Consider the following 27,970-nt stretch of genomic DNA (forward strand, 5'->3'; position numbering starts at 1 on the left):
ATCAACAATTCTGCTAAAAAGAAATTTTTATGTGTCCACACTAGGGGAGCTGGTGGCCTGCAGTACCACCCTCTCCCGCTAGTTGGAAACAACTTTTACACACATTTCTACACTCCTCTCTCTCTCTCTCTCTTTTTTTAAACTGTTTTCCCTTGTTTTTGTTCCCCATTTTCAACATTGTGTAACCCATTTTTTCTCTGTTTTACACACACACATCAACTTTTCCCACACAACCATTCTCTTTCATCTCACAACATACTTTTACCCACAGTTCTTAACATACAGTCACACATTGAGTTTTGTCCCTGGCCGCCTGGTGGAAGGCCTGCCGCTTTACCGGATCCAGTTTCCCTTTACATTCAGAGCGTCCTCTGCAATGGCCTTCTTCCCTTACCGGCAGAAAAGTGCTAAAATACCATCATTTCACGCACTGTAGTACGCAGAAATGATTCCCAACAGTGTACCCGAACCGCCGTTCCTGTGGCGTACTTGGACTGAACACAGGTCTGGCCCGGCTTCTCCCCAACTGCGTGCTCGAGCCACTGTCCTTGTGATGGGCCGTTCCCAACACAAGCCTGGGGTCTCAAACCACCAGGATTTTCCCGACGGTGGATTTTAATTACCGTCCCTGTGCTGGACAAAAACCCGAACACAGGCCTGGGGTCTCAAACCACCAGGATTTTCCCTCCAGAGACTCGAACTCCGGAGTTGGCCAGCGTTCCCCCCCTCGGCCAGACAAAAACTCTCCATTACTGTATACAAGTTAGCTACAACTCACCCATCTGCAGAAGTCCCCTCAAAGTTGATGGTCTCTGTGGTGACTGAAACACACGGCTCCGTGACTCCTCCATTTCCTTTGCTTCAACAGCCGGTAGGACAAAGGTACCTTTTTCCTCAGGGGTGATCAGCCCATCCACGGAACCGTTGTTCAGCGACCACATGGACCACCCTGCTCACAGCGCCATTCTGTTGTGGAAGTTTTCCACTTAAATAAAGCCTGCAGATGAGCGGTGAGCGGTAGCCAACATTCTTTAATCAAAGCACACAGAACAGACAAACCAGCTTGTGGAGAGCCTACGTGACCACGGGGCAGGGTCAGCAGAGTCTCTCTGAGCCTAGCATGGCTCTCAGTTAAATAACTTCTCCAGGAACAAAAGGCAGTACACAGCTGTTTCACACCTTAAGATTCACACTCCCGTGCTACCTCCCAGAGTCCTCGAAGAGACAAAAGACTCTTCCTGTGGAGTGGTCTGCTTCCCCCAACTTCCCTCTTACAGTATGGGTGTCAGACATGTTAAAATCCAGTGGCACCAAGGCATTATACAATAAAATAATGTGATTAGTACATAAGTAAAAGAAATTCCATTGCAATCCAGATGTGATCATTAACATCATTGATCAGTGTAGGTTAGTAGTTTAATGTTGAAATTAAAATACCACAAAGTGTTTGTGTCCGTACGCTGCAACCTTCCACACCATCCTTTATTGTACAGACTCAGCAGCAGCTCCATGGATCCCAAATCCAAGAGTGGAGAACAGATTTGAAGTGTGTCACATCCATGCAGTCACAGCTGTTTCCACCATGTTTCCACTGATATTAATCCTGTTCAATGACTCGTTTCATATCAGTGAATATGTTCTTTAGGACGTCCACTGACATGTTTAAGTGTCCTGCTGGAAATCACTCAAATCATCCATGAAATCCATGAAAAATCCTTTTAGTGTTTCTAACTTCACCCTCTGTCCTCTCTCTCTCTCCATCCTCCTCACTGTTTCTTTCACTGATAATCACACAAACATCGTATTCAGCTACAAAATAATACAATAATATCATCTGATGATCATTATTAGAAGAGCAGGATCCATATTTGATATCAGAGTAACACACTGCTTGGTTATGTGCAGTCATCATCAGTGACTGTGGGTCAAACAGAAGCTCTCTGATTGGTTGCTGACCTTGGTCACCTGTCCACTCTCACCTGTTTGGGTTTGCTCTCTTTTTGCTGTCTCCATCCTCTCTCTCCTTTCTCTCCCTCTCTGTCTTTGTACCGTCACTCAGGTCCAATGGAAACAGTGACATTTACAAACCAATCAAAGACAAACTGATCCATGTCAGCTTATAACAATATTCAAAGTGAATACAGGCTGCTGCTGAACACAGACAGGTAACATCATTTTGACTTGCTGTCACCTGGATCTGGACTCATAAACACTGAAGCCCTGAACAGGAATACAAATCATTTTCTGCCAACTAGCAACACACCAGCAGATAATGGCTCAGAAAGGTAAAATGAGCCAATCATTTCTGTGTTTAGTTCCCCTGAAATCAGATCTGATATCAGCAGCTCTGAGTTCATTCATCATTGTTGTCCAGTGATGAGATTTCTGCTCCGTTTGGTAACAGTCAGCAGGTTTTTCCTGCGTGTGGACGTGAACAGTCGTACCTGACAGCAGGTAGCAAACAGAGATCATCTTTCCAGCTGGAACTCTTCACTGAGCTGAACTGATTCAAAGTGTTCTGGAGTCAAAACAGGAAACAGTCCAAATGTGTGTCTTCACTCTGACTCTGGATCAGATCTCAGTGACAGACTGTGGACATAATGGAAGCCTAAATGTGACACCATCTTCCTCCTTCATCTGCAGATTAAAGCCAAACAAAGATTCTCATTAAAAGTCTGCAGGTCTGAGAGAGACTCAATCGTTGTGTCATGTCAAACACAGTAAGAGGAGCTGAAGCACAGATGTGAAGAGCAGATTCATGACCTCACTCTGTTTTGTCTTCATATACATTCAGTCTGTATTTATGATGCAGATTTTCTGCTTTTATAATAACACATTTTATATTTTCTATCATCACAGACTGGCTGAGTGTCAACTCTCAGAGTCTCACTGTGAAGTTGTGGCCTCAGCTCTGAAGTCCAACCCCTCCCATCTGACAGGGCTGGACATGAGTTGGAACAACCTGCATGATTCAGCAGTGAAGCTTCTGTGTGCTGGACTGGAGAGTCCAAACTGTCGACTGGAGACTCTGAGGTGAGTTCACTGACTGCGACTGTTGTTGTTATTCTATATTTCAGGTCTTTGATTGATGTTTGAAACTTTCTTTAGTTCCTAAATGTTCAGGATGTGTCTGAAGACAAATGTGAAGAAGTTTGAGTGCTTTCAGAAATGTTGTGTCTTTCCAAACGACTGAACAACAGTTTTTCCTTTTGGCTCCAAACAGAAGTGACCGACTTGAGCAGGGTTCATTTAAAGGCTGACAGAAGTGGAGTGGTGACGGGGAGATGTTTGACAGGACAGTGTTTCAGCCTCCAAAGGTTCATGTTGTGCTCCACCAGTCAGTGAAGATGAAGTCAGTGCTGATGAGGCTGTAGAGTTTTCTTACCAACATTATTGGAAGTGTGATGTTTTCAGCTGGAGTGATGGTCAGGGTGGCCTCCCTCTCCTCTTCTTTTCCTCTTACTCTTTCATTTGTAAAGCCACTTCTGCTGCATTCATTTGGAAGTCCTGTAGCTGAGTTTGGGAAAGACTAACAGCCTCGGCAGCAGAGGAGAGAAAGGCTGTAACACCACCACTTTACTCTGTTCTACCTGTCACATCATTTTATCAGGAAACAAATGTGCTCATGTTTTTACTATGTTTGTCTTGAAGATGTAAGAAGATCACATTGTGCTTTTTATCATTGTGTTGGTTTGATTCCTGTCTCTTCGATGGAGCCCAGCTGTGCGTGGCCCCTGGGCCTATGGTCAGAGTGTGTGCTGGATAATCCGGCCCAGGATGAGGCCAAACTGTCGTGGGATGAAATGTCTGCCACATAATTGAGCTTAGTGTAGTTTCATTTCTGCACAATTTAAAAACAACCAAAACTTTGTTCTGTCTTTTCTATGTTATACTGTAGACTTTCTTTGATACTGTGTCCAAAAGGAGCAGCTTTTACTTTGAAGGGGAGCCGTCTCTGTTTCCTCTTCAGGTTGGATGATGGAAGCAAATGAGTGTGTGATGTTCTTTCAGTGTTGCACTTTGTAGACGCTCCCTGAGCACTGGTCTCACAGCCAGCTGCACATAGAGACCAGTGTTGTTAGTCCAGGTCAGAAGATGACTTGTTGGAATGAAAATGAGCTTGTAGTTTGTCTGCTTTAATCATGTGACTGGAAAAGGTTGTTGGACTTCAAATATGTCCATTTCTTTCACACTTCACCTTTAAAAATGAAGCCATGTGGTTCCTGGAAGGAAAAACACGACTTTTTCAAGTCTTTGTCCTGTTTTTATGATAAATGTACGACTTTAATGTGAAACATTCAGAGTTTTTTCTCTTGTTGTGTTTGTTTGAAGCTGCTTCCTGTTGGCTTCAGCTGTTTGGAGTTTCCATTTTCTAAACTTCTACATTCTGAACCTTCTTCAGCTCTGAACAGATGATGAAACACTGAATGATTTCAAGCTCACACTGTGTCTAATAAACTTATATCTTTCATTCTTTATACAGATTGATGGACTGTGATTTGTCAGAGATCAGCTGTGATTATCTGGCAGCAGCACTGAAATCCAACCCCTCCCATCTGAGAGAGCTGGACCTGAGTTTCAACAAGCTGCAGGATTCAGGAGTGAAGCATCTGTGTGGTTTCCTGGAGAGTCCAGGATGTGGACTTGAAACTCTGAGGTCAGTCAGCATGTTTTAGTTGTGCTGAGATGAATATGATGTGAAAGTTGTGCTGACACTAAACTGCAGACATCAGGCTGATATTATACTGATCCACACTGAGGATCTTCATGGTAAAGTCTATTTTCTTCTTCTCTGGTTTAGTCCATTGACTGCAGCAGAACAATTCACATTTCAAACTTTCAAAGAAGAAGAAAAATCCTCCACTGGATAATTAACTGTGAAACTCTCCAACTCTTCATTCCACTTTTAAGTCTGAAAGAAATCCAAAGCAAAATGTGCGTTTGCTTTACAGACAGCAGTCCAACACAAACATACACACATCATCCAAAACACAGTCCAACATCCAAATCTCCTCCACTGCCAGCATGAATGATGGGAAAGAGAAGGAGGAACACTCTGACATTCAGGGTTAGAATGAGTTTCATGAAGCAGATTGTGAAGATCAAAGCTGCATTAGAAGCTTATATGAATGAATGAGTGGGCAGAAGTGGACAGAGATCATCTGAAACACTTCAAAGGCTTTAAATCAGCACATTTCTCTTTATTCTTTATCAACTCTGTTAGTTTCTCTCAGTTTTCTGTGGAATGAAGCTAACAGCAGGCTAATAAGATGCTAACCAATAAGTTTGTATTAAAGGTTGTAATTTGTATATGAAAAAGTGCTTTGGCTCAGCAGGGATCAGCTTACAGGTAGAATACAGCTGCTGGATGGGATTAGCATGTCATAGCTATCTACCAAACTGCTAACTTGGGAATTTCAGGCCATCTATGGATCATTTTTGCTAACTGTTTATTCAGCTTAGGCTCACAGGGCTGCAGCCTGTGCCCTAGCACAGGGCAAGAGGCGTGGTCCACCTACACAGGTGAGCAATCCATCACAGGTACTGTTGCCAACTCCCTGAAAAATAATACTTTCTCATCAGACACTGCCACCTAGCGGAGGAAGTCTTAGTTTCCATTTGAAGCTTCAGATTACACTTAGTTCCTTTACAAAGAGGTGGAGGTGGTTTGGCCACAGCACCATCATCACCGAGTGCCATAGGACACTTAACCTTTGTTTCCATGTGCTGGGAACTTCCTGTTGTTCCCAGGAGGACTGGAAAATGTGTGGAAATCTCCCAGTCAGTTCCTCACAGCACACTTCAATCATTTCCCTCCCACAGCGTCAGGACCAGGGCTTTTTCCTCTTTTTGGTCCCACTAAGAGATTTCCACACAAACACCTCATCAGTGGGACTCTCAGAGCTACCAGCCCTTTGCTACAATCACAAAGCTCTTCATTGAAATCAATGATATCAAAGCTGGAATCAAATGAGTCCAAGTCTTCTGCTGATTCAGCATCACATTCATCTTTGCTCCTTGTTCTGCATCCCCACCATGGACTTCATTCTTTTCCAAGCCAGCCTTGAGTGTCCTTTATTCAGCTCATCCTCTGCTTTACTTTTACACCTGATTTTAGCTGCTTTATCTCTCTTTCAACAAGTTTCTGTGCCTCAATCTTTTTCTTCTCTCCCTCATAACAAGACACCTTCTTCTGCCTGAGAACATGTTGGAGTGATTTACTAATCCAGGGCTGCTTATTGGGGAAAATACTTCCTGTTTCCAAAGTAATCCCCATTTTTCCCCAGAAAGAAATGTAAGTAGAAATCGATGATCTAAGTGAGAACATGAGCCTTTAAAAAGTCCCAGTGGGTGCAGTCAAAGCAGTCCCTCAGTCCCAGTATAGAGTCTTTGGTCCAGACTGGAACAACTGTGTGCCCAGTTTGAGCTCTCTTCAGTGCTGTGACCTGACAGACCCAGAGGGGCCATCACATCACATTTAGAAGCTCCTCTAATGGAGCCACAACACATGTCCAATACTTAGTCTGTCTTGTTGGACCAACTGGAAGAAATGATTCAAGGACTTAGTCACAGAACAGAGATTCAAATCTCCAAAATCCAACTGGCTGCATCAGGACATATAGTCTGAAACTCTGCACAGTTTCCTGTGTGAAGCTGCTTCCTGTTGGCTTCAGCTGTTTGGAGTTTCCATTTTCTAAACTTCTACATTCTGAACCTTCTTCAGCTCTGAACAGATGATGAAACACTGAATGATTTCAAGCTCACACTTTGTCTAATAAACTTACATCTTTCATTCTTTATACAGATTGAGTCTCTGTGGTTTGTCAGAGATCAGCTGTGTTTATCTGGCAGCAGCACTGAAGTCCAACCCCTCCCATCTGAGAGAGCTGGACCTGAGTTACAACAACTACCTGCAGGATTCAGGAGTGAAGCATCTGTGTGGTTTCCTGGAGAGTCCAGGATGTGGACTTGAAACTCTGAGGTCAGTCAGCATGTTTTAGTTGTGCTGAGATGAATATGATGTGAAAGTTATGATGACACTAAACTGCAGAAATCGAGCTGATATTATACTGATCCACACTGAGGATCTTCATTGTAAAGTCTGTTTTCTTCTTCTCTGGTTTAGTCCATTGACTGCAGCAGAACAATGTTCACATTTCAAACAGTGAGACTCAACGTATGGCCCGCGGCCCACACGCGGCCTGCCCACCTTTCCTGATTCAGAGAGAGGCGACCCTGATTAACTGTGTAGTGTTCTTCCTCACAGTTCTAAGTATCAGACACAACAATGAATAATCCACAGCTGACTGTCTTTAGCAGGTCAAAGGTCACGGCACACAGCAGACAGTGGGAAATATTCTAATTCTGATCATTTATCAGCACATATCCATATGTATAAAAACAAAGCTGACACTGTGAGACTTGATCAGAGGTGTGATCATCACAGCAGAGACCTTTGTGTCAAAGTCACTGAGGATCAAACAGAAACACATGAAGCAGTGTTACGGGTTCGAAATTGAGGATGAGAGCAAAACAATGATAGTCCAGAAGAGGTCGGTCAAACAATTTATTTTAATGAATGCACGCAGCGTGGAGAGGTGTAAACTGCAAAACATCAGTTGTACATCTCTGCCCAAAATACACTCTAGATTGCTTTTATAACATCAGGGTATTGTAACGCCCCTTCTTGCGTTTACAAGCACATAATTTGCATGTACAAAACATCCATGTATTTTAAGAGATAACTGCAGACACAGAAGTTCCCCATCCATCCAAATATGGTGAAGATCTCAGGCCTTTGAGGTCCCCATGGACTGGACATCCTTTCGTCACCTGTAACTAAGCAAACTCAAATACCACAAGAAGCTGAATACATTCAGGCCTTTGCTCAGCTACTATTTTACTGTAACCATATACTCAGGCTCTGAGTTATGATATATATATATTAACTCAATCATTTTAAAGTAGTTATAACTGCACCTGTAATAAACATGTTAATATTTGATTATGATAACCCCTATAATATAACTTATAACATAATGCCAGCAGCTTCAATAAACACTTTGATGAAATGATAATTAATGTAATGTTAAGGATGATGGTTAGATACAGTTCAGCAGTGACCTAATTTCTTTAAATATTACAATTCCCTCTCTTGATGTCTCTCCAGAGACATCACCACACCATTTCCTTGGGTCACTCCTCGACCCACTCTGTCACCTCTACATCCATTAATGGCCTCATGGGCCCTGAAACCACCATTCCCAGGTCCACTGCCTTCGCTCTGACCCTCTCTAGGCGTCCTCTGACTCAGCAAATCAGACAACCACCTCATGTCCTCTAGGTGGTCCAGTAATAAAACACCAGCTCCCACTTGAAAACACTTCATGCTTAAGTGGTCCCTGCTCCTTTTCTGGGTCCCTCTCTAGTGGAAATCTTCTCCTGTAAGGGATAAAAAACAAACAGCCTCTCTCTGCTACACCTTACTAACCTACTGTGTTCATCTAAGGTTCCTGTCATTATTCAAAGTTGGTTCACAACATCATGTTCTGGGCTCTATCCATTATATTAACTTTACTTAATCTCAATACTCTTTATGTGTGTGAGCAACGCTTTTAGTTCTATTAAAAACACCCCGGGTAAAATATACACCATCCCTATGTCAGCCTAAATCTCCGCTAGAAAACACACTTCAAAATTTTCTATCATCATTTACTCCTCTTTTTGCTTCAAGCATATACATAACATGCAAAAGTTACTGTTCATACCAGTTTAGACAAGTTTCCATTATCTACAACATTTTGTTTCACCCGACTCAGTAGTTGCTAAGCAGAAACACAGCAACATGTGGTCCACCTTTACCCTACAAAATAAATCCATGTCATGTTTGTGTCTGTAAGCATGTTTTGCATCCATTCATTACACTCCACGCCATTCCTGCAAGTTAGGAGCTGTAAATTTAAAAGCTACATAAAGTCCAGGCCTTCGGCCTGGCCTATATTTAAATCATGTGTGTTTGTAAGCGTGCATGCAATTAACCTGCTATGTTCTCATCTTCCCTCAACATGTATCACCTGGACACTCTCACCAGTGAAGCTTAAACCCTTTTGGACGGAACATCAACTCTAAACAAGCACAGTTATGCTTTGTGTATGAAATCAACTCAACCTGTAAATAGAGACATCACTGTTATCACAAACATATTCAATACTATTAAAATAATACTGTACAACATGTTATTAATGCAGTCATCATAAGACAGATTATATGATAGCAATAAAAGAATCTCTAAATCCCAAATCCCAACAGGTCCTGCTTTTAAATCTTCCCTGACTTTCCCTTCAAGTTCTGCTGTCTTAGTACAATAATTAGGTCCTCCTAATCCCATTAAATCTGCCATATTGATTCCTTCATGTGTAAGTGTCACATTTCCAGCATCTAAAACTTTACTCAGTCTCTGTTGTGCTAATGATGTCATAGTGAACGCCTGCAAGTTCACATAAGCCACCACACTATGTTAGTCAGAACTTTTAGTGAGTATTCTCTCCCTACATGTGCTGTTTCCTATATTATTTTGGCCACCCTTGCTGCATGCTGTGCACATTTGGGGTGCCTTGCTTCTATTGGGCTCAACCTTATGTTAACCTACATAAGTACCTGTCTTAAGAGCGACCTCTGCACAGCTCAGACGCCAGTTGCAAGAGCTCTCTAACATTAGAATCATCAGCTGTGACTTATATAGTGTTATTTCGGTACTTTATACTTCACACATTTTGAATGTTGTTTATATGGGGAGTTCCTCTTTTTTGTGTCTATATTTATTAATATGTCTTGTGCACTAAAACTTCCTGTTTTTCAGTCTGGCTGAGCACTTGTTTGTGAGTAAAAGGTGGCCTTGCTCTACAAGCCAGCCTTCATTATTAAAGTACATAAAACAAGATAATGAGCAGATTCATATTAAAAATATAGCTTTTATTCCTAACACCAGTCCCCGTTTTTTCATTTCTCCCCTGAGAAATGAACTAATTCCTAGTTTATGACATTTAAGTTTACTTCAATACATTCCCATTTAATTTTATTTATATAGCGCCAAATCACAACAAAAATTGCCTCAAGGTGCTTCATATATACAGAGAAAAACCCACCAATCTTGTGACCCCCTATTGAGCCAGCACTTTGGCAACAGTGTGAAGGAAAAACTCCCTTTTAACAGGAAGAAACCTCCAGCAGAACCATGCTCAGGTACGGGCAGCCATCTGCTGCGACCGCTTGGCGTCAGCTAACAGAGACTTTTGAAGAGAAATACTTAATATTTAATAATCCACATTTCACTATTTTATTCTTCGGTTCAAATTTTTATTCTGTATTGTTCTTTATTTGTTATTATTTATGTTTAGATTGTTTATTGCTAGTCTTGGTTTGTTGTTGTCTGTTTGGGAGCTGACACAGTCTCTATGGATAAGCGTCTTTTGGTGGGGTAGCATCAGGAGAGAAGCTCCAGAGAGGCATCTTCCATGTTAAACACTAAAATATAACAAAAGAGATCTCCTCAACGTGTTGTATATTTTTAATATTTCCTTATTATTTTGTCATAAAATAAATCAACCAAATAACTTAAGCTGTGTGACAGCACCTTGCGTTTACGCCGGGCTGTGAACTGCCCTGAAGCTACACCCCCTTTTACCCCATTTAATTTCTCAATCTTACTTTAAACTATTCCTGACCTTCTCCTTCTCTCATCTGATCATCTCAAGTACGTCCTGTACCAAATTTGCTTCCTCTTTTCAAGTCCCACATTTAATTACAAGCTCTAATACATTTGCCCTATATGGCTATTCCGACGTGTTTCCTGTCAACTTAACAGAGTTATTCTCAAAACTCAGAGCTGAGGTTCCCCTTTCCTAAGTCTGTATGTTCTACAAGAGAGCAAGTCGGTAAACAAGTTTATCATCGCAAAGGTTGTTAGGTAAAGGTCACGTAGACATTTGCTTAGTAACCCTAAAAGAGCACATTTCCTGTAGCTCATTTCCTGTAGCTAATCACATATATTAAGACCCCCCTTTTTGTGACACATCTCATGTGTTACAAACTCAAAATCCTTCACTCAGGTTAGGGAATTAAAAGAAAAGGTTAATCATATCATATTAGGTATAGTTGCTCCGGGCCTTCAAACCTATGTTTAAGGAATGAAATCAAATTAATCATCATGTCAAAATCCCTTCTTGGCTCCATCCACAGCCTGCATCCTTGAAACGTCCTAGAAACAAAAGCCTGTGTGTTAACCAGAACTTCACATTTCATACTCAGTTTCTCCCACTTATGATCCAACCTGTGTTATAAAACAAAACTTAAAACATAACAATTATCAGTCATGTGTCCAACCTTAGTCCAGTCTTTTGTCAGTGTCCAGTCGGTCCAACCTATGGTCTGCCTGGTCCGTCCATTCACCCACACATTCACTCACACGCATTAACATCGGGTATTGGTAGACTTCCGCACGAATAATCAGATTTTCCACTTTCAGCAAACTCAGTGTATTTATATAATCATTTATTTTCTTTTTACTCGTTTCTAGGAAAATAGTTCTTTATACTTTTGGACTGGATTGGCTCGCTGCAATCCTCTTAGACAGGGACCCACAATCTGACCCATTGTAATTCGGAAAAGGTCACCTTACTTTTTATTTTCCTGAGACTATTGTCGGCGCCGTTATTCATTGTTGTCTTTTGCAGGCCTGCTTAGAACAAAAATGAGAAAAAAAAAAAAAAAAAAAAAAAAGAGAGCTGAGTATTAGCTCATCAAAGTACAAAACAAAATCACCTGACAGGTTTTTTCTTTATAAGTGCACTGTTACAAAACCCCTTAAACATGTCCATGTTTATTAAAACTCCCTCTTTAAAAATAAAACAACAACCTCAAAAATCTTCAACAATCTTAAATTTCACCCATAGAACACACCCAAAACGTAAAAAGCTACACCGTTTCGTACACAATATCCCCCTTTAAGCACTTTACCAAACTCACATTCAACCAAACATATAAGCACGTTCTCACAATATGTCAACACTAATTTATAAATCTCTTAATCAAATTTTCACCTCGTAACAGTCTACTTTGCTTCCTTTCCTCAAGGCCTCAATCACACACACACAGCAAGCTCCTCTGTCATCACTCACATTAGCTCTCCAACTAATTTTCATACTCAGTCACAAGATAAATACATGTTTAAACCTTATCACATTATTCAATTATTTTCATTTTCTTTCTATACTAATCACGTGTTTTTATCAATCAGTGCAACAGCGCTCCTAAGTCACCCTTTTAAAACTGCTTTAATACTTTTCTTGTGTTTTTTCCATCTTTTTAAATCTTTCCATCAATTTTATTAACCATTCACACCATTCTCTCACTCATACAAGCAGCAAGCAGATCTTCATTGCATATGCTTATGTTCTTAGCCAGGTTTATTCAATGTCTCTATGCATTAAACTTCATGAGCTTGTCTTTTTAGAGTTAATGCATTTTCTGTTTGTGTGTGTTATTTATGCATCTATGGCTTCGCAGTCTTTCAAACTCCTTCCCAATTCTCCAGTTAAGCAGTCAGTTTTTTCTTTCCCCGAATTACTAACCCTCTATTTTAATTTCCCACCTTAAATAAGCACTCCTAATCTTCAGCCAGGAGCTAGGGCCTGTTTTCCAGGTTCATGGACACATGATTCTGTCAACAATTCAACCAGAGACTTGCCTTAACATATCCATTGGCGTTAACCTACAATTTTCTTCCAACTGCTGGATCTTGAGAGTTGGTCCGGGTCTGCTTTGCTCCTAAAAATAACAAACTAAGACATTTGCATTATTATCACGGGTGCCTAAACGACCCACTAAACCACCCATTTCTCTTTTTCTAGTCAAAATACCAATTATGTCATGTATGTAAGCGTGTTCTTCCTTGCGTTATGTGGTCATGTAAATGCAGTGTAAGCTGTTTTCTTCATTGCATGCCAGGTGATCATCTTAATTGAGTGTAAGCAGTTTCTTCATTGCATGAATGTAAGCTGCTTCTTCATTGCATCCTTATGTATTCATTGCATTTTCATGTATTCATATGTAATTAATGCATCTTTTCACTGAGCTCTACATTCAAACTATCTCACTTCTGATTCGTTTCAAAAATAATCTCACATGTAACAATTGGTATATGTGTGTTTTCTATTCATTAATATAATTGTCTGTTATTTTGATTATCTTTACCTTTTGTATTGTTTACCTCTTTGTTGTGATGTGGTGGACATCCCTAAACGATCCCAAGTTCAGGGTTCAATTTCAATCCAATCATCTCCTATCTTCTCGCAGTCAAACTCGTCCAGCTTCATCTCTCACTGGTCCTTTTCCATTCACAGTGTCCTGTTCGGGCTTCAGAGCCCCAGCAAACACAGTGTGTTTCTTCTCTGTTTTGATCTTTCAGTATTTCCTCTCCTTCAGTCTTATTTTCATTTGCTCTGTTTTCTTCTCCATTCATTTTTTCTGTCTTTTCTTCCAAGATTGCTCCAAGCTTGGCAAATATGACAGTCAGTGCCTTCAAGCAGACATATCACGCTGTTCTTCACCAGCAGGCATGTTGCATCACGTGCTTTCTGTCATGCTGCTGGACTCATCAGTCGTTGTCAATGTTACTGCTTTCGCCTGCACTGTCTTTTAGCTTCCGTTACTTCTTCACGTCCACGATGTTCTATCGGTCTTTATCAGGAAATTGACTGTCCTTTGCGTTTCTTCTCGGAGTCAAGGACAAAGTGAGAGCTCAAGCTGCACAATTTCGAGCCAAAGACTGGCTTATTTTCTCCCAATTCTTTTAATCTACTTTTCTGCTGCTGAACTCAAGGTTCCAATGTTGAGAGAGTCCACCTGTATTGGCACACTAAAGCATATAATTAGTATCATATTCATTTTTATCTTAAAACCTCCCTTTTGCTTCATCTGCCCAGAGTTAAATCTCTCTCTCTACTCTGGGTGCACCCTTGTCACCGTGAGCTTCCCTTTTATGGGCATGCATTTCCTGTCCCAGACACACACACACAGTTTCCTGTTTCTACAGCTTCTGCAGAGACTTCCTTTTAATTTCACCGTCTACAAATAATCAGTAATTCTACTAAATCTTTATCTAAAAACAATATGCCTTCATTTCACTCACACACATTTAAATAGCGCTCTTTCACACATCAGGACAACCAACACTTCTCCACACACATCACCCTTCTTTAGGTCAGTTTTCTAGCATCAGTCACACAATCATTTCTTGAGTGGGTTTACTAAGTGCATATACTTATGTGTTTTTAAACAGAAAAATAACTCAACCTCTCATATCATCACTCAAGGTCAAATATCTTCATAGACCCAAAAGTAAGCATATTATTTCCCTAGTCAAAAGTCAAACCGTTACTCACAGTAATTTTAATCTCACAGCCTTTGTGTTTTGAGTCATGGTCAGTGGCCCCTATTTCACAGCAAACACGCACCTCTGTTTCAACCAGCCCTGTCTGACCATCCGTTATTGGAGTCAACACAAGACTAAACGTAAAGCCAGTCATATCTCTGCTATCTTCTTCCAAAACTCCATGGTCTGTTTCCTCCATGGAGTGTACAGGTTACATTACAAAACTACATTTGAAAGCCAATCGCACACATGCAAAATGAGACAGACATGTATCATAAAGTAGTCATCGTATTTAACAACCGTAATGCCAACAAAGTAGAAATAAAAGCAATTCTTCCCTTAAACCACCAATATACGTCGTCCTTCACCCAGGCTCTGCAGTCAGTCATTAGCCACTCATTAGTAAACAGGAAATGTCACTGTAAAAAGTCACAGGCACCTCATTTACATAGACACACACACTCTCAAAATAACCAGCCTGCTGCAGTGTCCGTGGCAGACAGAGTGTATATACAAACATAGAAATTGTAAGTAGAAATTATAACACAGAGACGTCTGATAAAAGAAATAATATTTACAAGGCCTTAAAGTGCATAACCTACAGAATTTAGACAAAATTTTAAGTTAACCCTCCAAGGGACAAACTCCAAGTTTTTGATTATCAATGACAGTATCAGGTCCAACCTGTATCTGGTCTAATTGCTAAAGTTCCTAAGTCAATTTAAAAGCGTCCAACGCCCAAGGTCCAACCTTTGCTACCCAAAAAAGTGCATAAACCGTTCCAAACGGTAAAGTGGTCCAACCACTGGCTATTTAGGAGCGTCGTTGTTCTCCACACTTGCCAAGTGAACTATCCCTCCCAGAGGAAAATGCCGAGCGTCCCCGACAGATTGGAAGCGTCACCTTCCGACAAATGCACTTCTTAGAACCTCCCACGGTTCCGTTCTACAGAAATTTCATTATATTTTAAAGACATCCTATGAAACCACAAAACCTACTGTATTGATGTCCAAGCCCAGCTTTATATTCAATTATAACTGTATGACCCTATACAGATTTCAAATGACCTATATCCTAGATTCAGTAGTCCAACTACTTTAACTTGTCCTTTTCCTATTTCCGTTACTTTTACCTATTCCTATTCAGTAGTCCAACTACTTTAAATTCTCTTTCCTTAGCAGTCCAACTGCATTCTCTTTACTCAGTACTGTCACTTAACCTTACATTATCATTACTTCAACTTCAATTCTCATGAGATTTTCACCAAAATCAAAACAGACCTTTACCAGTAATTTTCAGTGAGTAGACTTTCAATTTTGTCAGAACCAATTCAGCACTGTTTGGAAATAATTCAACAGGTAGTGCCTTACCTTTGAATAAGCCGGCTTATGTCCACTCACTTCGACCACTGACTCGTGTCTGCCTGTTTGAGCACCTCGGACCCTCTCGGTCTCAACCTCCAACTCTCTCCCTCTCTCAACCCTCGGCCAATGCACCAAATGTTACGGGTTCGAAATTGAGGATGAGAGCAAAACAATGATAGTCCAGAAGAGGTCGGTCAAACAATTGATTTTAATGAATGCACGCAGCGTGGAGAGGTGTAAACTGCAAAACATCAGTTGTACATCTCTGCCCAAAATACACTCTAGATTGCTTTTATAACATCAGGGTATTGTAACGCCCCTTCTTGCGTTTACAAGCACATAATTTGCATGTACAAAACATCCATGTATTTTAAGAGATAACTGCAGACACAGAAGTTCCCCATCCATCCAAATATGGTGAAGATCTCAGGCCTTTGAGGTCCCCATGGACTGGACATCCTTTCGTCACCTGTAACTAAGCAAACTCAAATACCACAAGAAGCTGAATACATTCAGGCCTTTGCTCAGCTACTATTTTACTGTAACCATATACTCAGGCTCTGAGTTATGATATATATATATTAACTCAATCATTTTAAAGTAGTTATAACTGCACCTGTAATAAACATGTTAATATTTGATTATGATAACCCCTATAATATAACTTATAACATAATGCCAGCAGCTTCAATAAACACTTTGATGAAATGATAATTAATGTAATGTTAAGGATGATGGTTAGATACAGTTCAGCAGTGACCTAATTTCTTTAAATATTACAGCAGATTTTCCTCTTCTGGCTTTTTATAGCAGATAACCTTCAAAATATTCTGCAGTCGATCAAAAACTGAAGCAAATCACGAATCAACATGTGAACATGAGCTGATGCTGCTGAAGTGAAGGAAAGTTACAGAGGTTTGATTACAGACACAGCTGAGAGTTTGTAATCTGTCATCATTTTAAAAGGTTTCAATTTCTTCAGTATTGAACAGCAGAAATGAGGCTTTGTTTTCGGAGGCCGACAGCAGTGAACACAACAGCAGACTGGTGCATAATAAGCAGTGAATCATGCAGAAAACAGATTTTTGAAGGTAAACTGTTCTTGAAGTACACTGAGAGAGAGAGAGCTGTGCAGGAAGTAAACGTCAAAGTCAGAGAGAATTCATGACGATGTTCATTAAACTTTAAGCGTAGTTTGGATCTTCTTTTGCTGCTGGTTCACTCAGTTTTGGTTGAAGACAGATGAAACCTGCAGCTTCAGGATCTGTGAGCTGTCCACTTTCAGCCCCGACGGCGTGTCCGTGTACGTGCCGTCGAGTGAACGATCCACGCTCTGTGTTTCCATCTTTGTGTGTTTAGCTGCTCTCATTTACTGTTTTATCTGTTTGCTTGTTGTTGAAATACTTTTGGGAGCTTTAACCTGAGATTCTGGCAAAATACATTTATATTAAAAATCCATTCAGGATTGAATGAATCAACATCGCTTTATTCAAATTAAAACCATTTAAATAGGAAAATCCATTTTTTTACACCCGCCTCTAATTCTGGGTAATGTCAGCTGGTCCATGTGCAGCTGGCTGTGAGGCTCAGGGAGCGTCTACAAAGTGCAACACTGAAAGAACATCATCCATAAATATTGAGTAATAACTGGACTCTCATACAGCGAGACTCAAATGCCTTTAAACATCAGCTTATCCTGCTGATCCAAGTCCAACACTGAGTTTGTAAAAACATGTTTGTCAATCATTTTGTTTGGTTTCTGAGGGAAATGATTCATTAACTTGCTGCTAATACACAACATTTCATCATATTTCCTCATAACCCTCTTTTGTCTGACCATTTGATCCCATTTGAATTTGCAATAAAGGATCCACAGAGTTTGGTGACAATAATGACAGTAGATGTTTGTGTGAAAGTGCTGGAAGCAAATGAGTGTGTGATATTCTTTCAGTGTTGCACTTTGTAGACGCTCCCTGAGCACTGGTCTCACAGCCAGCTGCACATAGAGACCAGTGTTGTTAGTCCAGGTCAGAAGATGACTTGTTGGAATGAAAATGAGCTTGTAGTTTGTCTGCTTTAATCATGTGACTGGAAAAAGGTGTTGGACTTCAAATATGTCCATTTCTTTCACACTTCACCTTTAAAAATGAAGCCATGTGGTTCCTGGAAGGAAAAACACGACTTTTTCAAGTCTTTGTCCTGTTTTTATGATAAATGTACGACTTTAATGTGAAACATTCAGAGTTTTTTTGTCTTGTTGTGTTTGTTTGAAGCTGCTTCCTGTTGGCTTCAGCTGTTTGGAGTTTCCATTTTCTAAACTTCTACATTCTGAACCTTCTTCAGCTCTGAACAGATGATGAAACACTGAATGATTTCAAGCTCACACTTTGTCTAATAAACTTACATCTTTCATTCTTTATACAGATTGAGTCGCTGTGGTTTGTCAGAGATCAGCTGTGAATATCTGACAGCATCACTGAAGTCCAACCCCTCCCATCTGAGGCAGCTGGACCTGAGCTACAACTACAACCTGCAGGATTCAGGAGCGAAGCATCTGTGTGGTTTCCTGGAGAGTCCAGGATGTGGACTTGAAACTCTGAGGTCAGTCAGCATGTTTTAGTTGTGCTGAGATGAATATGATATGAAAGTTGTGCTGACACTAAACTGCAGACATCAGGCTGATATTATACTGATCCACACTGAGGATCTTCATGGTAAAGTCTGTTTTCTTCTTCTCTGGTTTAGTCCATTGACTGCAGCAGAACAATGTTCACATTTCAAACTTTCAAAGAAGAAAAATCCTCCACTGGATAATTAACTGCTTTCCTAGCAAAAATTCTTGAAAAGATAGTGGCTACACAGGTTCATCATCATCTAATTGGAAATAACTTGTACGAACAGTTTCAGTCCGGCTTCCGTTCATATCACAGTACAGAAACAGCCCTAGTAAAAATCACCAATGATCTTCTGCTTGCAGCTGATTCTGGACTTACATCCATCCTCATTCTCCTTGACCTTATAGCAGCTTTCGATACTATCTCCCACCGCATCCTCCTTCACAGATTAGCATCTATTGGCATCAATGGTACAGTACTCACCTGGTTTACTTCTTATCTCTCTGGCCGCTCACAGTTTGTTCAATTACTCCCTCACAGATCAGTATCTACTCCAGTTAATTCCGGTGTACCCCAAGGCTCTGTCCTGGGTCCTTTACTTTTTATCATCTATCTCCTACCCCTAGGTAATATTTTTAGGAAGCATAACATCCAGTTTCACTGCTACGCAGATGACACCCAGCTCTACCTATCCTCCAAACCCACAGCTACTCTCCCACCCACATCCATTTCTGACTGTTTAAGTGAAATCAAGGTCTGGTTTACTCACAACTTTCTTAAACTTAATGGCAATAAAACAGAATTCATTTTAATAGGCACCAGATCAAAACTGACTACAGTCCCAACCAGAAGTCTTTCATTATCCATTGATAACTCTGTTGTCACACCCTCCCCTCAGGTTAAGAGTCTTGGTGTCATTCTCGATAGCACTCTGTCCTTCACAGCACATATAAATAATATCACTCGGTCTTCCTACTTTCATCTCTGTAATATTAACCGTCTTCGTCCCTCACTCACACCACACAGTACCGCCATACTTGTCAATGCTCTTGTCCCATCTCGTCTGGATTACTGTAACTCTCTTCTCTATGGTCTACCTCATAAATCCCTCCATAAACTGCAGTTGGTTCAAAATACAGCTGCTCGTATTATTTCCAGAACTAGATCCACTGAACATATAACACCTGTTCTTAAACAGCTCCATTGGCTCCCAATTCACCTCCGTGTCAATTTCAAGATCCTGCTTCTCACTTTCAAAGCACTTCATAACCTCGCTCCTCCATATCTATCCGATTTTCTCCATACATACTCACCCCTTCGTACACTCCGCTCTTCTTCAGCTTCCCTTCTGTCAGTTCCACCTGCTCGCCTGACTACCATGGGACTCAGAGCCTTTAGTTGTTCTACCCCGAGACTTTGGAATGCACATCCACTTGCTCTACGTACCACACACTGTCTCACCTCTTTTAAATCACTACTCAAAACCCATCTGTTCAGAATTGCATACACCTGATCTGTCTTAGGCCATTTTTACCTTGCTCAGTTTTTATATTTGCTTTTATACTTTTATGATTGTTTATGTCTAAATTTTATCTACCATGTTTGCTATATATACATCTTTTTTTTAATGTTTTTTATGGTATTGTTTATGTGCTACTGTAAGGTGACCTTGAGGGTCTGAAAGGCGCCTATAAATAAAATGTATTATTATTATTATTATTATTGTAACTGTGAAACTCTCCAACTCTTCATTCCACCTTAAAGTCTGTCTGACACTGAAATCCAAAGCAAAATGTTCGTTTGCTTTACAGACAGCAGTCCAACACAAACATACACACATCATCCAAAACACAGTCCAACATCCAAATCTCCTCCACTGCCAGCATGAATGATGGGAAAGAGAAGGAGGAACACTCTGACATTCAGGGTTAGAATGAGTTTCATGAAGCAGACTGTGAAGATCAAAGCTGCATTAGAAGCTTACATGAATGAATGAGTGGACAGAAGTGGACAGAGATCATCTGAAGCACTTCAAAGGCTTTAAATCAGCACATTTCTCTTTATTCTTTATCAACTCTGTTAGTTTCTCTCAGTTTTCTGTGGAATGAAGCTAACAGCAGCCTAATAAGATGCTGACCAATAGGTTTCTATTAAAGGTTGTAATTTGTATCTGAAAAAGTGCTTTGGCTCAGCAGGGATCAGCTTACAGGTAGAATACAGCTGCTGGATGGGATTAGCATGTCATAGCTATCTACCAAACTGCTAACTGGGGGATTTCAGGCCATCTATGGATCATTTTTGCTAACTGTTTATTCAGCTTACGCTCACAGGGCTGCAGCCACTACTAATCCAGGGCTGCTTATTGGGGAAAATACTTCCTGTTTTCAAAGTAATCCCCATTTTTCCCCAGAAAGAAATGTAAGTAGAAATCGATGATCTAAGTGAGAACATGAGCCTTTAAAAAGTCCCAGTGGGTGCAGTCAAAGCAGTCCCTCAGTCCCAGTATAGAGTCTTTGGTCCAGACTGGAACAACTGTGTGCCCAGTTTGAGCTCTCTTCAGTCCTGTGACCTGACAGACCCAGAAGGGCCATCACATCACATGTAGAAGCTCCCCTAATGGAGCCACAACACATGTCCAATACTTAGTCTGTCTTGTTGGACCAACTGGAAGAAATGATTCAAGGACTTAGTCACAGAACAGAGATTCAAATCTCCAAAATCCAACTGGCTGCATCAGGACATATAGTCTGAAACTCTGCACAGTTTCCTGTTTGAAGCTGCTTCCTGTTGGCTTCAGCTGTTTGGAGTTTCCATTTTCTAAACTTCTACATTCTGAACCTTCTTCAGCTCTGAACAGATGATGAAACACTGAATGATTTCAAGCTCACACTTTGTCTAATAAACTTACATCTTTCATTCTTTATACAGATTGATGGACAGTGGTTTGTCAGAGATCAGCTGTGATTATCTGGCAGCAGCACTGAAGTCCAACCCCTCCCATCTGAGAGAGCTGGACCTGTGTGACAACAACCTGAAGGATCCAGATGTGAAGCAGCTGTCTGATCTTCAGCAGAGTCCAGACTACAGACTGGAGACTCTGGAGTAAGTAGTGTGATGGAGTGAGTGGGTGGTGCTGTCAGCAGTATTGTACTAAACACAGTCAGTATGAAACAAAGATCCAGTGTTTCCTGTAAAGCTGCAGCTTCTCAGTGAAGCTGTGAGAGGAGAATGGTGACAGGCTTCAGGATTGGACACAAACACTTCCTGTTTCTGACCTTTGTGGTCACCATAGTAACATCTGACACGCTCTGATCAAACGCTGTCAACAGTCAATCAGCTCTCTGAACAAAGCAGCACACAGACCAATGACTGCATTCATGTCCAAGTTTAAAGCAGTGAAGAACACAGTCTGTAGGTGAGGAAGAATTTAGTGAGAGCAGATGTTTGGATGGAATTCCTCCAGTTAACAGCTGGAACCGTCCATCTGGATTGTTGGGCTTGTTGTTGGGGTTCGTACAGAGCTCAGAGTGGACACACCAAGGTTCTTCTAATGAATGAAAGTCCAAACTCAAACTAGGAGGGAAAAACATCTTCATCAACTTCAATAAAAATCCAAAGATTAGAAAAAGTGAAGCAACAATGAGTCCTAGTACAGTCCCAGCACTGAAGTCCCTGCTGCTCTTTATACTGGATGTGCTGCATCACTGACTAACAGCTGATGAAGAGTCTCTGGAAACACTCGTTTATCTCCTCTGCTCTTCCTCCTTCTCTCTGCAGGTGGATGCCATTGTTTTAACTAGGACGGCGTGTGTGCTGAGAGAGGAGGAGCTGTGTCCTGATGATCCAGAGAGGTTGAAGCAGCAGCAGCTTGTGTGTAGAGACGCTCTGACTGGGCCATGTTACTGGGAGGTGGAGAGGAGAGCTTCATCCAGCAGTGACTGACAGAGGAATGAAGTGCAGACGACTGTCAGTGCTGCAGAGTGAACTGCTCTGAGAACAGCTCCACTGTCAGACACAATGTAGAGTCCAGCATCATCCCTGTGTGTCCCTCTGGATCTGACAGAGGATCATCAGTGGATCTGGACTGCTCTGCTTCTGCTCTGTCCTTCTACAGTCTCTGCACAGTCTCTGTCTGACTCTGGCTTCAGACCCTCCTGGATCAAACTCACCTGGAAAGACTTTCAAACATCACTCAATAGATTTGAATACATAATAGATTTGATATATACTGTAGATGTACTGTAGAGTTGCAGTTTGTCACTTGTAAATACAGTCTGTGAGCAGCTATGAGCTGAAAGATCTTTCTAGAAACACGAAATGTTTTCACTCTTCTTTTGCTTTTTCATATATTTCCACAACATTAATATTGATCCCACCTGTCTCACCTGTTTCATGCTTTTATACATAATAACAGGACACGTGAGATCTCCCCTCCTCTTTCTAAGTCCACAGATTTCTGTAGGACGGAGGAAGAGGAGGGGAGGTAAGTGACGGAAGTGACGGACAAGGCAAGCGACTCATGTTGTAACTGACGTCAGACGCCGGAGATTTTGGCGGAAAATTAAAGCGAATGGTAGTTTAGATTTGAACAAATTCCTTTAAGCTTCAATTTTACCAAATACACTTATCAATTGTCTTACAACTAACATTATTTGTCTAAATAATCTCCAACACCCTGGAGAACAATGGGGAGAGTTTAGAGGCTCTCCAAGATTTTATTGATCAGTGCTTTCAGGATCTCATCATGAAGAAGGCCCAGTGTGCAGCTTCCCCGGCTAAATCTGAGACGCCGTCGTCGAAAAGACTTCACCCGGCAGATTCCCCCGGCACAACATCGCCAGCCGGCAAAGATATTGCTGACATACTGGAGTCAATCGACAAGTGATTGTCCAGTTTCGACTCAAGGCTGTCCTTGGTGGAGCTTCTTCACCAGGAATTCAAAAGCTTGCGAGAGTCCCTGGAGTTCAGCCAAGCGCAGGTGGAAACGCTCGCTGCTGAAAATGCCACGCTAAGGGAGTCGGTGAAATGTTTCACAGACAATGTTACTCAGCTAAATAGAGAAAATAAAAAAATAAAAGAAACAGTTTGTTGGGTCTAAACTCAGACCCCGCTGTATCCAGGACTTATTCCAGTGAAAGAAAAACAAGGCAACAGCGTTCGATCGATTACTTGCGCAATGGAGGCCTCATCAGTGTCCAGCACGGAAGTGACCCCGATGAAGGCCTCCTCTCGCTGGCTTTTATTGAAAACACAGTTCACACAAAACAATAGTACCTCCCCCCCCCCTTGGTTACAAAGACAAGGCACTGTATGTAAATGTATATACAAGAGTGTGTGTGTGTGTGTCCTCCTGCTGATCAAAGGGTCATAAAACATAAAAGCAGGAGGAACATCCTAAGTCATAAAGAGGGTAGTCTCCCCCACACCCAATGTATGGTTTACCATAGGTAACACAGTGAAACCATACAAAGGGCAGGAAGTTCTACCAAACATCACAGACCTTCACAAGGATGTTGCCTGTGATAAAACACTTCAGCCTCGCACCTCTTGCTTAACATTTTCAGTGCAAGCGTCATTCATACACAGGCTTCTGTCATTTCATTCATTTCAGTCATTTCATACTGTTGTAACAGTACATAATTAGCAAATGTATTAGAAATCATTTTGGTTAGCATTGATCTTATACACGGTAAAATGCATCCTATACATAAGCAAATCAGTTTCAGTAATCCAAAAACAGGAGTTAATATCTTTAATAGAAGATGCCACCAAGGACCTGACAGTAACCACGCTATCCAGCCTTGTGGTGCATCTACTCCTGGTGTGCGATTCATCATGTATTTCTGCAATGTGGTTAAATTCTGCAGTGCTTCATAAATGTCTCCTCCACTTGTATATCCATCTGGTATGAACGTACAACATGTTTCTCCTATCAATTTGCATACTCCTCCTTGCGATGCAGTTATCAAGTCCAAAGTCAGTCTGTTTTGCAAAACCATTGTCCTTATGGCCTTTTGCTCCTCTGCTAAGGCTGTTCCAAGGGTCTGGGTCCAATTTATGTGTCTCAGTAGTGCATATCTGTTAATTTCTACATGAGTTCCCACTTTCCCGACACCGATCCATGGGAACAATCCTTGTAAAAATTTGGCTCCGGGTCCCTAGATTCAAAACTCCCAGGGGACCTCACTTAAATCCGTGAGCCTTGCGCTTGCACTCTGTACGTCTCTCTTTGTCTTTGATCCTGGATGATGTTCAATTCTCTCCATGAAGAAAACATGATCAGACAATTTCACGAGTGCACATAGACCTCCCCATTTTGCTGGTAAAGATGGGTAAGCCTTATGTCCACATAAGAAATACCAGTCTGCTAACACCCTCGTACCTTTAGGTGTTGGTGTGATTGTTGAGCATTTGGTCATATTCTGTCTTCCCTCCGTAAGTGTCATTTGGTACGAAGAGTCAAATGCACAGTCCGCTGCTCGTTGACTTTCATCACTCGCACACCTGGCATTCGTCAAACACGTCAGACACCTAATTCTGTTCAGACGAGGGCAAAAAGAATAGGTGACGTTGCATAGATGCCATGGCAAATCCCCAACATGGGCTGACCCATTGCCCTTGAAACACATAGGTAACTGGCCTGCTTCCAGTTTATTTAACAGTATGATGTCCGGAAGTGGATCAGGAACTTGGGGCCAAGCCAGCAGATCTGTCTTACCAGAGCAGTTCACCTTCCCAGCTATTGGTGAATCAATCTTCCCATTCAGGTTCAGGGGAGTTGAAAAGTTGGCAGTGTTCCAAGTACGTTTTACTCCTGGATGTGTTGCTAAAGCAAGCAAACAAACTGTCTCGCTCTCAGTGATGCTATATGGCCACAGTCCAAAAGAATGTGTAGACAGTGGCATGTGTGCACAAACATAACAATTTGTCTTATTGTTTATGTGAGCGGTTGTGTTCATAAACTGCCACCAGTAGTTGGTTGAAAACCCATGCGGGTACTGGGTGTGATTTGCTCTGTCCCAATGCGCTCCTGTCATCCCACTCAGGGTCCACAGGCACAAGAAGGCACACAGCACTTTCCCAGCCATTCTAAGTTGGGTTCAGGATCCGTTGGTTTCTTCACCAGGATTGAGATGAGAGGTCCTAGAGATATACTCCCCCCTTTGTACCGCTGGCCTTTTCACCGTCATCCAGAATCGGCCAGGAAGTGTGTTACCTTCTTGCAGTGCGCTTGATGTCTCCAAGTGTTCCTCTCAGCGATCTTCACTGCTGTGGGCGTCGTCAGCAGCACCTGATAAGGACCTTCCCACCGTGGACTCGACCAGCACTTCCTCTTTATGGCCTTTATCAGCACCCAATCTCCAGGCTTCAGGCTCTATTCCTGTGGAGAAACAGAATCATCTGGCAGATCATTTGTTCTCGTGACCTCTTTACTTTTAAACATTTTAAGCATCCAATCTGCTAATGTGTTCTCCTCTTCTGCTTTTCTGTCATCACTACAGAAAACTGGAACTCTAAAAGGTCTGCCATATATAATCTCAAAGGGTGTCAGACCATTCTCTGTTGGAGTAATCCTCATGTACATCTTAACTAATTCTATACAGTCTAACCATGTCCTGCCTGTCTCTTCCATTGACTTCCTGAGTCTTAGCTTTACTGTTCCATTAGTTCTCTCTACCAACCCTGCATTTTGTGGGTGATATGAACAATGATGTTTTAGTGTTATTCCTAGATGTTGCAACATATCATACATGACCTGCAAAACTTTTTTGAAAAGATATTAAATCCTAGAGTATAAAAATGTTGCTCCACTGCTGCCATCATCCCTCCTGTTGAGACATGGCAAAGCCCATGGCTCAAAATAGCAGCAGTCTTATACAAATTTTTAGGCAGTATTGGTTTATCACACAGATAATAAACACCATCCTGCAAGTTTTCTCCCTTAGTGAGCCACAACTGCTTTTCTGCAGTAGGTGAATGTGCCTGCATGTGTGCCAATACATCTCGTGTAATAGGCAACGTCTGCTGGTGTTGCACTGCTAAAATATGAACACCATGTTCTCCTAAAGCTGCCTCTTTTGCGATCTTATCTGCAAAAGCATTCCCTAATGCAACTGGATCTTTCCCTCGGGTATGTGCTGCACATTTACAAACGGCAATTCTACTGGGCAATAATACTGCCTCCAGCAGATTTTGCAAGAGTTTGGCATGTTCTACAGGTTTCCCTGTCGAGGTTGTCATACCTCGTCTTGCCCACTGTGCTGCAAAGAAATGTAATGTAGCGAATGCATACTGGCTATCAGTGTATATCGTCACATCTTGGTTCTCTGCAGCTTTACACGCTTCCGTTAAAGCTACTATCTCTGCTGCTTGAGCAGACATAGAACATGTTAGTTGTCCTGCACAGATAACTTTCTCACTATCTACTACGGCAAAACCTGTTTTAGCCTGTCCCTCTGCTGTTTTAAAACTCGAACCATCAACAAACCAAACCTTTCCCTCACTTAGTGGCACATCTGTTAAGTCATCCCTCGGTTTACACTCCTTCTCTACGTGCTCTCTACACTCATGAGGAGTGCCCTCGTCCTCTGTTGGCAAAAGGGTTGACGGATTTAGAACTGTGCACCGCTTGATGGTAATGTGTGATAGTAAGAGTGACATTAAAGACAAATGTCTTGCAGGTGACAGAAATGTCATTTTAGTTTGCAGTAGTAAAACATCCACCTCATGTGGAACTAGCAGTGTCAAAGGGTGAAATAGAACTATTTCCCCAGAACATTGAACGGCCTGAGCCGCTGCACACACTGATCTCACACACGGAGGCAAAGCACAAGCAGCTGGATCTAATCTTTTAGAATAGTAAGCTACTGGCTTCATTCTTCCCCCGCTGTCTTGTGCTAACATTGAAGTCATGAAATGTCCTTTGCAGTCAACTGTTTGGACAAATGGCTTATTATAATCAGGCAATCCTAACACAGTCGAGTTTGTCAACAGTTGTTTCAACATGCAGAATGCCTGTTCTCCCTCTGGAGTCCAGCTTAGACTATCTGACATAGCTAAGGACTCACCATACATCATGTCTAACAGTGGTTGACTTACTTCAGCAAAATTTGGTACCCATGAATGACAATAATTGGTCAGTCCTAAAAATTGCATCATATGTTTCTTTGTCACAGGCCTAGGAGCTGCTAAAATAGCTGCTTTCCTTTCTGGGTGTATGCTTTTCCCTGCTGAACTGAGCTGGTGACCTAGGAATTTCACCTGCTTCTGCACCCACTGTAACTTTGAAAGTGACACTTTGTTCCCTGTTTTTGCCAAATGTGTCAGCAGTGCTATAGACGTAGTCTTACAATTGTGTTCTGAGTCAGACGCTATCAAAATATCATCCACATAAACTAGGATCTGTGAATGGGATGGTATCATGAAATCAGACAGACAATTGGTTATTGCCTGCATAAAAAGGGTCGGACTGTCACAAAAACCTTGTGGTAATCTAGTGTAGGTATATTTTTTACCTTGGTATGTAAATCCAAACCAACCTTGTGAGTTCTCATGCACTG

General features: G+C 41.5%; 1 protein-coding gene across 3 annotated transcripts in view; it reads left to right on the forward strand.

Moving 5' to 3' along the window:
• Window positions 1-22,759, forward strand: part of LOC134625023 (NACHT, LRR and PYD domains-containing protein 12-like) — a 31,519-nt gene extending 8,760 nt beyond the window's left edge. The window contains exons 4-9 of one of the 3 annotated variants that reach the window (XM_063470330.1): window positions 2,860-3,033; window positions 4,484-4,657; window positions 6,806-6,982; window positions 18,220-18,396; window positions 21,339-21,512; window positions 22,188-22,759. In XM_063470330.1, coding sequence (XP_063326400.1) covers window positions 2,860-3,033; window positions 4,484-4,657; window positions 6,806-6,982; window positions 18,220-18,396; window positions 21,339-21,512; window positions 22,188-22,206 — 895 coding nt within the window. In that variant the 3' untranslated portion in view covers window positions 22,207-22,759. The remainder of the gene's footprint in view (window positions 1-2,859; window positions 3,034-4,483; window positions 4,658-6,805; window positions 6,983-18,219; window positions 18,397-21,338; window positions 21,513-22,187) is intronic. The other 2 variants (XM_063470329.2, XM_063470331.1) reach the window with 2 other exon arrangements.
• The last annotated feature ends 5,211 nt before the right edge of the window (window positions 22,760-27,970 follow it).

This window comes from Pelmatolapia mariae, linkage group LG3_W, assembly GCF_036321145.2.
Source record: "Pelmatolapia mariae isolate MD_Pm_ZW linkage group LG3_W, Pm_UMD_F_2, whole genome shotgun sequence".
Taxonomy (NCBI): Eukaryota; Metazoa; Chordata; class Actinopteri; order Cichliformes; family Cichlidae; genus Pelmatolapia; species Pelmatolapia mariae.